The 14,427-nt window shown below is 38.6% G+C and overlaps 1 protein-coding gene across 1 annotated transcript in view; it reads right to left on the reverse strand.

Annotated features, from left to right (window-relative positions):
- Positions 1 to 10,679, reverse strand: part of SLC25A36 (solute carrier family 25 (pyrimidine nucleotide carrier ), member 36) — a 24,077-nt gene extending 13,398 nt beyond the window's left edge. The window contains exons 1-4 of the mRNA XM_009890177.1: positions 10,665 to 10,679; positions 10,188 to 10,273; positions 5,858 to 6,028; positions 1,527 to 1,604 (exon numbers count right to left, since the gene is read on the reverse strand). Coding sequence (XP_009888479.1) covers positions 1,527 to 1,604; positions 5,858 to 6,028; positions 10,188 to 10,273; positions 10,665 to 10,679 — 350 coding nt within the window. The remainder of the gene's footprint in view (positions 1 to 1,526; positions 1,605 to 5,857; positions 6,029 to 10,187; positions 10,274 to 10,664) is intronic.
- Between the last annotated feature and the right edge of the window lie 3,748 nt (positions 10,680 to 14,427).

Below are 14,427 nucleotides of genomic sequence, written 5' to 3' on the forward strand. Positions count from 1 at the left end.
GAGGGCAGGGCAAGCTATGTATTTCACCTAGGGGAAGAAGGGAAGGGAATTAGAAGATACAACATAAAATTTACTGAAAAGAAATAGAGGTTTTTTTGCAATTGAGGATGTTTTTCACTAAGGATAGTCCCTTATAAAATAGAATTAAAATAAAAAAAATAAAAATCAATGTTTAACATTCAGATCCAGACTGGACTATCAAATGAAAGTACAGGCTCTTCAGTTTAAGAAGTATCCCGTATGCATGAAGAACAAAAAGCTACTGGAATTACTTCAGCTTCTCCAAAAAGCAATGCTAAGTGAGCAATCAGGAAAATCTCAAGTATTCCTAATTCCTTAAAAATTCTGCTAAAATAAAAGTACTCCAAATCCTGAATTATGTTTTACTCTTATTCATGCAGAGGATATGCAGAGCAACACCTCATACATCAGATTTAAGTAGAAGGCAGATCAACGATGAATGGAAAGTCCAGTTTAATAAATTTTTCCAGAAGCATCCAAAGACCTTAAACCACAAAAGTTAAGACACTCCCCAAATGGGTGTCCTGTCTCTTGTTCAGACCAAAAAAAACCCCAAACAAACCCGAAAGCACAGCACTAAGTCAAGGGAAGAATAAAACCTTTGTGGAATGTATTCCCTCTGCATAAAGACACTTCTCAAAACAGAAGAGGAAGGAACAAAAATGGGCCAAAAGATGATTATAACCTCTTCCAGGATTAAGTAGTTTTAGACAGCTGTTTCCATACTCTTCCTTAGGTATTCTCGTATTTTTGGACTGAACTTAGGCTAACACTTGTATGTAAGGATCAATTCAACCTCAGGCATAACCTGCACCTCACTCTGACTGCCTGCACCAGCCAAGTAGCCACAGCATTTGTGTCAGTGCAGAGCAACTGGCAGCAGCAATACCACTGCCAATTAGACCAGGCTTACATCCTCATCCACTGCACTCTGACCCTGCACCAGCACCCTTTGGATTCCAGCCCACTTCTGGATCTGACAGCTCTAAGTGTGTCATCCTACCCAGTCTTGCCCTCTTTGAGGTTTCAGAACGGGCTTCCTACTGCAGGGAGACAGTAGCCTGTGCTTCACCAGAATTCAGGAAGAAATACTTAGTGTTTTAAAGCGATAGTCATACAGTTGCTTCCCAAAGATGATGGATTAACTGAAAGCTAAATCTACCTTTGGGTTTTCAAAGGTACAAACTTCTTGTTTACATGTGCAACTCCTCAAGCATTTTCCTTCTTAACCAGACTAAATTCTGCATAGGGGATAGTATACAATAGTAAATACTATTACAGTAGCGTATAGGACAGTAAATGCTGAGAAAGTTGGTGAAGGGATGTGGGACTGGAGCTGCTGAGGACACAGGTGGCTCAGTTCCTCAGACAATGAAATTACCCCAGGAACCAAGGGTTATTTGCTATTAAGTATTTACAACTGCAGATACAAAATCTCACTTTAAATCTTAAGTCCTGTGAATAACGTACAGCAACCAAAATTTCATCAAAATTATTTCACTTACCTGGAAGGAGCAACACCTACTAGATTAGGACCTAGCCCTCTAAACAGAGAACGAGGACCTTCCTTTTGCAAGATCATCCTAGAAAACAAAAAAGTGACAATACTGTAACATTCACATCAAAACTAAGGAACGCACTGACCACCATGACTACATCATTTTAAGCTTTACTCTGTGTAAAACTAATATCTGACAATGCAGTGCTGACCACAAAAGCTTAGTCATTTTCTATAATCAGCATAAAATAAAATTCCATGACTGCTTGACATGTCATAGAAATCTAGGAGCTAAAATGCAGAAGTGGAGCCTTATGATGTCAATACAGACTTAACTCAGATAGGAACACACGTATACACAGAGTTATCTGTTATTAGGAAATTAAAGAAAGGGTCCTTTTATCAGGGAGAAAATACTAAGCATGGAAGTGTACACATTCCTCTAGGTTCCAGATTGTTTGAGAGAAAAATATTTGATTCTGTTCTACACTCCTTTCATCACCCTTTAGCTCACCATGTTTTTTGGGTGGGAGGGACAGGGAGTGAAAGGCAAGAGAGAAGAGAAGAGACTTACAAATGTTCAGTTACAGCAAGTCACACGCCTTCCGAGAGCAGCTCAGGAAGACATTAGCTCTACTGCTTATCATGCCCAGCCAGGCACATCTTTTACAATCTATTATCTAATCTTCTCAAAAACACAGAACCCTCAGCATGGTTTTGCATGTTCTACTCTGGTTTGATTCTACAAGATCCCTAAAAGTATGGTAAGTTACAGGTCAGAATTTAGAGGAAAACAGCCTTTCAGATACAAATCCTGCCTTCCCCATCTCTATACATGATTTAAATCCACTAAGCATTCAGCTAGAAACCCATCCTTAGCTTTTTTCATTCTGTAAGATACTGTGAATATTCTGACTACAGTAAAAGGAAATCGAAACCTCCAATGTGAGAAGTGGTCCCTCCTTGAGGCTAGCAGGGATTCCCTTCTATCAGTTCTGAACTGCTGCCTGTGTGCTCCTACCCAAGCATCGCTGCTGGGCTGGGGAGCCAGCCCTTTTTCCTTTTCGACTCATTCCAGAAAAGACAATCCTTACCTCCTCATGCAAGGTAATGCACTTAAGTTTGAGCTTAACTGAAAAAGGAACTTCAGCTTAACTGAAAAAGAATGTAACTCATGCAGTGTCACAGCCCTAACACATGCAGGGAACACATCCACTATAAACACAGCTCTGGAAAGACAGCTTGGGTGGCAGGGGGTTGTTTCCTTCCACCTTTGTTGGATTTACAGAGAAACAGGGATATGAACAGTGAATTGAGAATTCAAATGAGGCATTACTAGTACTTAAGGTTTTTAATACCTATCCCATGTAACTGTGGTTTTTAGAAAGAGCTGAAAACCATTATGCAGCCAGGTACAGTGGCATAGTAAGAAGATATCCATTAATATTCAGGTTTAGTGAAATAAATCTGTCTAGCAATCTAGATGCTAATCAGACATGGTATTTTAAAAATATGATATGACACGGAAGGAGAAACAAGGACTATCTGCATCCCATCACTGCAAATTGCTCTAGCCATTGCTTTAGAACCAGATTTAAAGTTAATTCTTAACTACTTCACTAGATGTTGCAAAACAGAACTCTGTGCTTATTGATTTAGAAACACTGGCCAATACACACAAATAGTTCTCCTGTATATTTCTTCTTCAAAGAGACATGCAGGTTAATGACAATTCAATTACTCAATAAAGCAAACTACCCTTGTATAAATAGTAAATTCCAAACAAAATAGCTATCAGAACAAACAGGTGAAAACCATCTATAGCACCAAAGGAGATTCCAAACCCATTCTGATTTCCAGCAGCTGATTCACCACAGTTCTGCTGTTAGATCAAACTAAAAGTTTACATTCGTTTTCAGTAAGCAAAAATAAAATGGTCATTCTGCACAGTTACGATCACTAGTTAGGAGTGAACTGCACCAGGTCTATTTGTTTCTTCTGGTTCTACAGTGTCCCAAGACTTGACAGAGCAACAAAGAGTTAAAAAGAAGCTGCAGCAGGTTTTATAAGTGTGGTAGTTACTGATGCTCTTCTGCATTCACAGACACCAGCTGGAGGAGTTCCAGAGCCTACACTGAAAATAAGACACAAGCTTTTTGCATTAAAAAACAGATCACAGAGCCTGCACTGTTTATTGAAATCAGTAAATGGCAAATCCATGGTTGGAAGAGCAGCACAAATGCTCGGTATGGACTCAGCTGACCTGTGTATGTCACATGGGGAAGCCTGCATTGGGAGGCTGGTCACATTTCCATTATCAAGGCCTCAGGTTTAAACTCAGCAAGGTTAGTTACAAGAGGCATCCGCAACATGATATATGCCACAGATATTTAAGAGTAAGGGAATTCGCCTTTGTTGCCAGAGAATGCAGTCACCTGTACAGTTCTTCCGAGTTTGTTTCCTGACAAAGATGCCTTTGAAGTCACCTGTGCTGACACTTATGTTGTAGAAGTGATTCCACAGCAGTCAGTTAACTGCAATTCTGACATCATTTGCCTTATCCACCCTGCTTTTAGACTGAGTATTGTAAGCCTTGGAGCACTGCACTGAATTTGGTAAGAGAACAGACAACCAAACCATGACATCGACAAGTCAGAAAATACTAAGCAAGAGTAAAGACATCAGGCTGACAGAGGGATCCAGTTTGATTTACCCACTAAACAGTTCTAGTTCCTTAACCAGCAGACACCAAGAATTATGTCCTGCATCTAAGTATTTTTATTGTCACAGTCCATTGCCTTGTAATTTGGGATTTTTTCATATTTACTGTATTTAAAGAACTTGAAACCCACAAAAGTTACTTGGCATCTTGGTTGTTTGATACTGACATGGAAGAAAACATATCTAAGCAAAGAACAAAAGCAGCAGAAGATACACATTCTTGTACCACAGATAATCAAAACATGTCTAAGCAGCAGATTAAAAAAACCCCACCAAAACAAAATAATGAAACATACAAGGCCTACCAATGAAGTTCATCATGGACCATCTCTACCTCAGTCTGAATCTGCTTCCTGGGAAGACCAAGTTATTTCAGGTTATAGGGATGGGTTTAAAGCATAGTGGGCTTCCAGCACAGGGGCATATGAAACAAACAGCTGTTTATCCTGCTGTTCATTCTAAACCTTTCTAAACAGAAGATAATTCATAACCAAACACTCAGGCAAGAAGCTGAAGGGCTCAACTTCCATCAAGAGAAGCCAATAAGGCAAGTGTTTTGGATGGAGCCCTCCTTCCTTGTTACAATCTGAGCCCTTCCTTCCCACATACCTGTTCCCAACATGTACAGCCATCAGACTTTAAACGTAAAAAGGCTCTGAATCGAAACTTCCACAGTAAGAACTATCTTCCATTCAAGGAGTTATTTGGGTACAACCTCCATTTGAGCAAATCCTATTCTCTAACCAGATTAAGCCTACATCCTGCACAGCAGCAGCCAGACGGAGCTCTCTACAAACTACTACGCACCAATTAATTGGGGATAGAAGATAGCACATCCGAGTCTTATCAAATTCTTTCTAATGCAAGAAGTCCTTTCTGGAGGAAAACTCCCCTCTCATACCCAAATACTGAAGGTACTTCCCAAGGTCCTTCCCTTTATCTGGCTAGCTTGAGTCTCTCACAGTGAAGTGAACCTTGCCTGTGGTCAGTTTAACTGTGGCCATACAACTTTTCTGCTACTGAACATCACAAGCACCAGTGGCAAGGAGAGGAAAGGCAGTCCCTGTTCAGTGAGGTGCTATGCAAATAAAACATCACAGATCATGGCAAAATCTGGCATCACCTCTCTCATACTAACTCTAAAAAAAGTGTTACAAGTCACACATCCACCAGAAGACACTAAAAGGCAAGGAAGGGTACAGGGTGGTGAAAGTTGAGAGAAACTAAGAAGCCGAGTTAATTTTCATAGGACTTCTTGCCTCTATATTCAGCAACATCTATGGTTTGGACACGAAACAGTTTAAGAACTCTGAATACAGTCTGGCACTTACATGTTACAGTACTCCCAACAAGTTTTGGGGACATAGTTTGGACCTGTGAGTTGTACAGGGTACATAAGCTCTGGCTAATTCAAGGTACAAACTCAAGCGTCAAGAACATTTGAAAAAGTGGAATGTGAAACTTAATTACAGTTAAAAGGCAAAACATGGAAAGGCATCTTATGGTAGCATCACAGCAGACATAAGAGTCTGAATCTTTCTTACGGCTTTGTCCAACACACCTCTCTCCTCCTCGCTCCCCAAAGTGAGCCAAAAACCTAGTAAGATGTACACTCACTTCAAACAATGGAGAGGTCCAGGAGAAACTCTAGTTACTCGATTGACACTAGCACCATTCACAGTGTTGAGATGGACTTCAGAGATGTAGAGAGTCACAGAGGAGGACTGCAATCGTGTTTTTACAACTTCCAGTGGACATGTCAGAATTGCACCAACAGTACCTCCACATCTGCAAAAGGAAATAAGATCATCACATTCTTAACTGCAAGGAAACGGAAGGATACATTAACATTATACTCAACACAGTCAAATTGCAAAAGGTGAAGAAACAACCGGCACATGCATGACAATGCTGCCATTATTTGCCCTTGAAAGCAAGCAAAATTAAGTCAGTTTGTTAACCCCACAACATGGAGTGAAAATGTAAACAGACAAAAATAAAATTTCTCAAAAGTAGCGAAGGTGCACAGTCTTCAGTACATGCTGTTCAAATCAGTTCTGGAAAGTAGCTCACCATGTGAAATGTTTAACTTCTTATGGTAAATTTTAACTGTTTTTGAATGTTTAGTGAGCTCCTGACCATAAACAAGGTGCCAAAAATCTTTAAGAGTAGAAAAGATTTATGCGCTATGCACAAAGAGCTACATGTAAAAACTGTGGTGTGGCAATATAACAAAATTAAAATAATTATGAAGACATCATCAAAACTCCATTTGTATTTTGGGCATTGTACCATGAAAGCAATTATTTTAAGTGTTTCCTGAGTCTACCCATTAACAGTAAGACAGACTAGATTCTGAGTACAGAATACTGTAGAGTAGAACCTGGGAAGACAAAAGAGCTTTAAGTGGCTAACCAGGTGAAGACACACAGATTTTGTTTCAGTCTGCCACTCATTTCTGTGGGCAAGCCAAGGCAAGCCAAGCATGACTTGTGCTGACAGTGGAGTTACTCCCATTCTGCTAGAGCAGAACACAGCCAAGAACATACTGCCTTTTAGCAGCCCTGCTCAGACGATTCTTCTGGTGCTTGTTCATAACTGACTTAATATCTACACTCCTATCTGTTTAACTATGATCACATAGCGCCTCTGAGGGAAAAATATCAAATCTATAAACTCTGATTCTGCAGACAACCCCAAATCCCTCGATATTACCATTACAAAAAGTGTTCCCTTGAACCTTTTCCGAGATCAGTATTTTTAACTTAGCCAAATACCTTTCTTAAAACTATGATCACGACACTATATGCACCTTCAGAAAAAAAAAACAACACAAACCCAACCAAAAATCTCCAACACCAAACCCGGATTTAAATTAGGTTATTAATTAATGCTACTAACAACTCAGTCTGGAATCCAGTAATGCACAAGTACAATTCGTACTAAATTCAAAGGGCCCAGCATTTACTTCTCTGATGTAATAACTAGAGCTTATGTTTGATTCTGACAAGATAGTTATCAGCTATTTTGTTGTAACATGAGAGGGTCAAACATCCCCAACAACTTCAAAAAGCTGTAAGACTTGTTCAATAGTATTTTTTTAAATATCTTCTAAAATGCAAAAGAGATTTCAGTACAAATTAGGAGTAATAGCTAAGACTCAGCTTTCACATAAAGGTAGCTTTTAGTCTGTTGACTCTCCTCTACTGCTGAGAATACCAAAACTAATGGTAGTTGTTAGCACAGCACTGCATCCTAAAAAACTAATCTGTTTGTATTTATTGAACGGACAATACCAAACAGCTGCAAAGTAAGATAACCTTTGATGATCTTCACTTAATGCTCCATTTAAACCTATTGACCTAGAGGTTTCCTATTACTAAGCCTAAAGGCATCTTGTCCCACCCCTAACTCCAGCATTTGACTGAAGTCTACTCTCTTCCAAGTTTTAATTGAGGAAAGAAATCAAGTTTTTTTAGACTAGAAAAAAGTGTTCTCACAGGAAGATGGAAGACAGTCTTCCAGTGTGTGCTGTACACATGCAGTAACAGATTGATACAGCTTTTAGACTAGCACATTTAAAACATCTCTGAATAAGCAATTCACTTGCTTACTCTTCTAATGGTAAGCTACAAATACTTTTTAAAATAAGAGTTGCAGGATAAGACAGACTAGATGTGCTAATATTTATTTTCGCCAGTGTTAGAAGCAGTAGGAGCCTGTAACATGTAAAGGTTCATGACATGAAGACCACACGAGAACCATAGGTAGGCCAGCCCTGAAAACAACACACAGCTTTAGAGCTTGAGCATCTTCAAGACACACAGCAAGTTACTGCGTTTTCTGCAGTGCACCAGCAGACACTGTAGTACAGTAATGTGCCTGTGCAGGCAACGTAGCAAGTTTGTTTTAGAGTTTATTTCCTTTCTTGCAACCCCCCTGTTTCTGATCCCCTCCAGCCTACTCCCTTTAAGATCTTTCTGTATTGATTTTGGACAGGTTACATGAGGACTTGTATTCGAGCAACACTAACAGCAAGAGAAAGCACGTGGTATGGTTTATATTAATGAGATAAATACTATGGAAGGGGAAAAAAGGAGGAGGAAAAAGCTTGGCCCGCATTCTTCAACAGGGCTTGGAATTTGGAGCCTTTAACACTACTGGCTCCACATCTACATCGTACTGGAAAATTTTTCCAAGGTTGAATATTAACACTGAGCTGGAGCTTGTGTCCTGCATGCTCCCCGGCACAACACCCAAATCACAAGGGATGCCTGACTGCAACAGCACTCCTGTCAGGCATTCACTGTGGATGCCTTCATTCAGCAATGGATTACTAGGGAAGAGGGCAGACCTACAGCTACTCAATGCTTGTTCTTTTTACATCCGGCTACAGCAAGAGTTGTTCAGTGACAACCATCTGATGTAACAGCAGCCAGCACTATTTTTTTACATCCATCATAAGGATGCAGCAGACCAACTGCCACCCTTTAAGAACTGCGCACCCTTTACCTGCACCACATTCTGCCACTCAAGTAATTTAAAATAATCAGCACTCTTGGCAGTTTCTTACTGTTGTGTTGTTGGATGGTTTGTTTGTTGTTTTTTTTTTTTTTTTTAAAGAGTTTAAGATGTCTCAAATGAAGCTGAGAATGTTTTGAATGTTTTCCACTAACTATCCACAGTTTGTCCTCTATCCTCAAGCTCTCAAATTGCTACTTCCAAATGAAGAAAGCAGAGAAGTTTTATAGTGTATGCGTATAATGTATGTTCTGTATTGTTCACAAACAAGTCTTTGCAAAATCCCCAATTTCTACTTCTGTCAAAATGCAAGACCTCACTGTCCCAGCCCTCAAAAAGCCCCATATAATAGAGAAAGCATCTGGAACTGAAGGAGTGAAAGAAAAAGTCCCCAAATGTTGAGGAATCAGACCTTGCTCAGTAGTCACAAGACCCACTGAGTTTGAACCAAACCACTAAAAGAAAGCATAATCTAGGAATTACACCGATTTATCTAGTTCACTTGAACTTTAAGATAAACAGTGCAAGGCTTGACAAAAACCTGTTTATGAGAAACTGTCAGTAAACATAGCTTGTAGGTAAACAAAGGAGAGACAACTCAATAACTATGCACCCTGTACAAATAAGCAACTTTCAAGACCCACACCAGCTGTTTTGTCACCAGCATCAATGACAGTGTATTTTACTTAGAAATATATTTCCGGCCTTGTTTATTTAACACACTACTAGAAATATTGTGAAAGAGACAGCTACTTCTTTGTGCTCCAAGTCCTGGAAGGCCATTAACAACCACCCACCAGCTCCAGCTTAGCAAAAATGTTCTATAAATTGCCAGCAGACTGCCACCACCATTCCCACTACCCTCCTCACCAGCTCAAATCAAGGGCAGGGGAGTTTTTTTAGCTTGCGTCTTAATACAAATTAGGGAGTAGTACAGTTTGGAAAAACATTTTATTTTTCAGAGTTAGGAAGTTATTAGATTTCTTCTTAATAACACAGGTAGGATTTCATTAACTACTCAAGAAATTTCTACTGCTTAAAACCCCTCTGGACTTCATCTCCAATCATGTACTAGGCCTCAACAACTGTGACTTGTGAGAACACTTACTACTGTGTAACAATTCCTCCAGGATTAGATAAATTCCACCTGGTAGATTTAGTGTGGAAGCAAATATACCCCTGGTGCCAGAGTATAAACTGGAAGAGAAAGGCAAAGCCTGAGACGCTCCTGCATCTGTTTACAGCAGTTTCTAATGAATGCTCTTCAGAAGACCACTTGCTCATCTTACCTATCCCAAATTTGACATTTGCCTCTAATCAATGTTTACTACAAGCGTTTTTCAGCTTTGCCAAGTGAGTATAAGAAAAATTTGTAGACCTGTCTTTCATCAGAAACACCTGATCATACAAGGGCATGCAAATCCACCTGTAGGTCCTAAGAAATTTGAAGGGAAGAGCAAAGTAAATCCACAAAAATAAACACACAGGTGAAAAAGGAAGATTAAAATCCCACTGCTATTCACATAGTCAAGTTAGAGAATTAAATCTGCAGCTTGAAGTCTACAAGAAGGCACAAGAGACAGTGAAACAGAGACATACAGTTATCTAACCTGTAGGATTGTGACAAACTTAAAACATCAGTAAAACTAAGAACAGTTGTCTCTAGTTGACGCCTCCTGGACACAATAATCTAGGAAGGTGGCAATACTATCCCAAACTGCAGCTTATTCCAGAGAGCACCCATGCCAAAAAAAAACCCCAAAAATCAAACCAACAAAGCCACACTCAAATATTTAATTTGATCACTAATGTGTATTTAGAAGTCCATCACCTCACCAGATTAACAGAAACAAACCCCAAACTATTTGGTCTTTAAACTCTGCTAGCAATTCAACATTGATACAGTATTGACAACCATTTCCCCCAGATAAACCTGTATTATTTGTGAGACGCTGTAAGGAAAGAAATATGCACATGCTTCAAAAACCTAGTCCGGTTTGGCATTCAAATCCCAGGTTCTGTTTCCAGAGATGGCTGCGCAAGAAAACCTTCTTTTGTTATTGCAAGTTGAGGGCATCTGCTAAGGAATCACTGCCTTTGTCCAGAGTAGTTGAGTATCTCCTACTGTTACCTTACACCCCTGCCAGTAAAAGCAGGACAGCTGGAACACAGATGAGGGTCTCAACTTCAGCCACTGGACTGTCTATAAACGCTCCAAAGCAGATTAATATTTTCAATGCCAGTGTCAACTGACCTAGAACTGAAAATGTTAGTGCAAGATTTTTTTTTTACTCCTTCAGGTAATTATGTATTTTATACAAATAAAAGACGAGGCTGCATAGTGCTAGTCTCAGATTCACCTTTCACAGTATTTGTAACCACATCCTCAAAGACTCAAAGATAACCCTTGACCCCGTTATCTTGGGTCTACATTCATTCATGTATTTTACCAGCTGTTTCTCTTTCCTATATGAAAATGAAAGTTCCATGCAAATACTGACTGCCAAGAGAAAAAGCAAGAAAACTGAGCTCCAAACTGTCAAATGAAACAAAATCCAAGCCACTTGCAAAAAGAACTTGTAATCTCTTCACCATTTACTACCAATTCAGGTCCCAAATATATCAACAATTTCATAGAGCTGTCTTACAACATAAGTAACTTTCACATCAATAGATAAAGTTGCAGGTTTGGATATTAAGTTTACAGTATCCCTCTTTTGAGGGTATTTAAGGGCTTTAGCAAGTACAACATTTAGAAACAGCATGAACATATCTGATTAATCCTGAATTTGCAGGTTTTTCCTGTTGTTATACTGCTAAACTTGTATATTATACACCTTTCCATCCTTAGTATTAATATAATATTAATATTATGACTAGGAGTACTGGCAGCCAGAAACCCTAAACCCCCTTATTCACCAATGATGTTTCTTTGCTGAAACTTAGAAAGTATAAGTTAAGCTAGCATCCTTAAGCTAAAAATACTAATCAAACTTGCTAATTCTAATTAACAGCATAAAAATAAAATTCCCCTGATGTGCTCACATACAGAAACCCACAAGTTAAAACAGGAAAAACACCACAAGGGGAACAAGCATCACTGGGTTCCATTACCCAAAACAAACACCAACACATACAGTGTAGCTTCTATTAGGAACCAGAGTAAATAATTATTTATAACAACAGTTGTATTAAGTAAAACCAGCTGAAAACATCAGTCATCTAGAAGGAAATAGGAGAAACACAACAGCTTCACAATTTCTCAAGTACTGACAATTTTCATGCAATTTGATAACCTCATGGAGCAAACCCCGAACTACTCAGTGCTTTAAACAAACACTGCCTTATTCCCCACAGAAGAGTGCCTGAACACAAAAATAACCTGAGGTTTGGACAGGAAGGTACCAACATTCTCCTATGCCTTACAACAGGAAGAACTCGTTCTGAAAGACATCCAGGGTTATGCCAGGAATGTATTTTAGGGTAGAGGGGAGTCCAAGTGCTTGGCAACTCAGTTATGGCTCAAGTGGCTATTTTCTGAGAAGGAGTAAAAAAGCCCCTATCATCACACCACCTACTATATTATTAACTAATATCTTCTTAAAATGAAAAAAAAAAAAACAACCACAAGGGTCTTTCACCTTTACTTCATACATTTCAACAGTATGTGATCTTTCTGAAGAATTCAAACATTTACCTTAAATATATTTTCTGAGTCTTAACTGAAGTCCAGTCACTGCAGGGATTTGCTAAGAACCTCTGTCAGAAAAAGTGTGATTTAAATTACAGATCAATTGAGACAGTTCTATAATCAAGACAAACAGACTCCTCCCTATACTACCTCACATATTAAATTAGAAAAGAGCCAACTTTCTGCAAGAAACACCGAGAGTAAAGAAAGAATTAAGAAGTAAACTTGAGACTGTCCAACCCTGAGCTCAGAAAAGCAGCTGTCCACCTCATAACCCCAAATGATCCCACCTTTTGCTGAGGAAACAAAGCCCACACAAGTTCCCATGCCCTGATGGAAGTTTGATACAGAATTACTGTCATAAGCTTTCTGGAAATGAAGAATAAATAATAAAAACGTGAAATTACTTTCATTGCCAATACCTGAATTTTCATTCAATATATCAATTCTGATTGCAAGCAGGTACATTCAAAACATACTAATCTTCCCTATAAAGCAAAACATTAAGGTCTTTCTAATACTTTTTTGTTGTTGTTTTAATTAGTCCAGTAAGTAGAAAAGCATACAACTGTGTAACTTACATACTTGAACTAAGTGTTCATGTAAAGCCCACATTTCAATCACAAGACTTTGTAATTTAAGGATTCAGAATGTTCAATCGATTCTTCTTCTTGGTTTGGAATAAAAGCATGTGAGTTTATGTTACCAACATGCTGTCTACAGTGACAACACCTCCTATTTGACCAGGAGATGGAAAAACAGAAGAAACAAAAAAGTTGCAGCTTAATTCCCCAAACAGAAGAGTTCCAAGCAATACAATCAAGTAACTCAAAAGAAAAAAAAGAGTAAATAATCAAGTTTCACCTGAAGCACAATTGTCTATTGTGATCCAATGCTACAAATGCTCTGCTCCCACAAGGATAAGATACTGTTAGCGAATAGAACTGTGGTGACTACATGGTTTGCAGAAACAGAACCTAACAAATAGGGGTATCATGACAAAATACAAGCTAAGTAAGTGATTTCAAATGTGTCATAGTGTGAAACTGAACTCCAGGTACACTAGTGATACATTCAGGTATGCTCCCTGCAATTACTCTTCAGTACAGAGTGCAAAATGGCAGTTTTGAATATAGCCTAGAAAACTACACTTAAGTGTCTTTAGGCCACAGTAAAGCTACTGCATGGAACAAATTACTTACAAATTCCATCAGTTAAAACTGCTTTTCTTTAAGGAATGTATTCTTAAAAGTTAGTAAACTCTTTCTTATTAAAAAGGAATTATTTTTCTACCTTATTTCCTATAAATGTGATGCTCTTCTCATGCTATGTACCTTCTACTTCTAAATGTGATTGCTTTTTTTTTTTTACATATCGAACCTCAGAGAATATCCTATTTAAAAAAATCAAGAAGGTCCAAGTAGTACCTGGGGCAGGAATTGTATGCAAATGAAGTAGTACTTTGTTAATGCATTGGCTAATGCATGAACTAGTCCAGCAAAATCATTCAGATGAATTTTCTTTTCCAGGGGGAAAAAAAAAGCACCACTTGAATTCAACAATGGTGCTAGAAACTACATTAAAGCCAAAATGAGTAGTAAATTATTTCTTTTTAGCCTTAGAATTAGCATGTCTATCACAAAATATTGGTTGTATCTACAATTAACATGCAGTTATGGAACAGAGAGGGGATTCTTAAAAATGAAACTACCGGAGTAAAAATTACTTTAGGAAAACAAAGCAAATAGTAATTGCTGAGTAATTCTCTCACCATCACTGCCCCAGTGGCCTGCACTCCTAAAAGAGTCTATCAAACCTGTTGGAAAGGGATAAGGACACAGAGATAGGAAAAAAGGATTGAGGGGAAAAAACTATTAGAAATATGAAACTAACTCCCAACATAAACTTGTAACAGCCCAGAAATACTGCAGTTTGACAGCTGTTGTTGAATTGGTCATGAAACAAGCCAGGCAGC

Source organism: Charadrius vociferus, unplaced genomic scaffold, assembly GCF_000708025.1.
Source record: "Charadrius vociferus isolate BGI_N301 unplaced genomic scaffold, ASM70802v2 scaffold650, whole genome shotgun sequence".
NCBI classification, from domain to species: Eukaryota; Metazoa; Chordata; class Aves; order Charadriiformes; family Charadriidae; genus Charadrius; species Charadrius vociferus.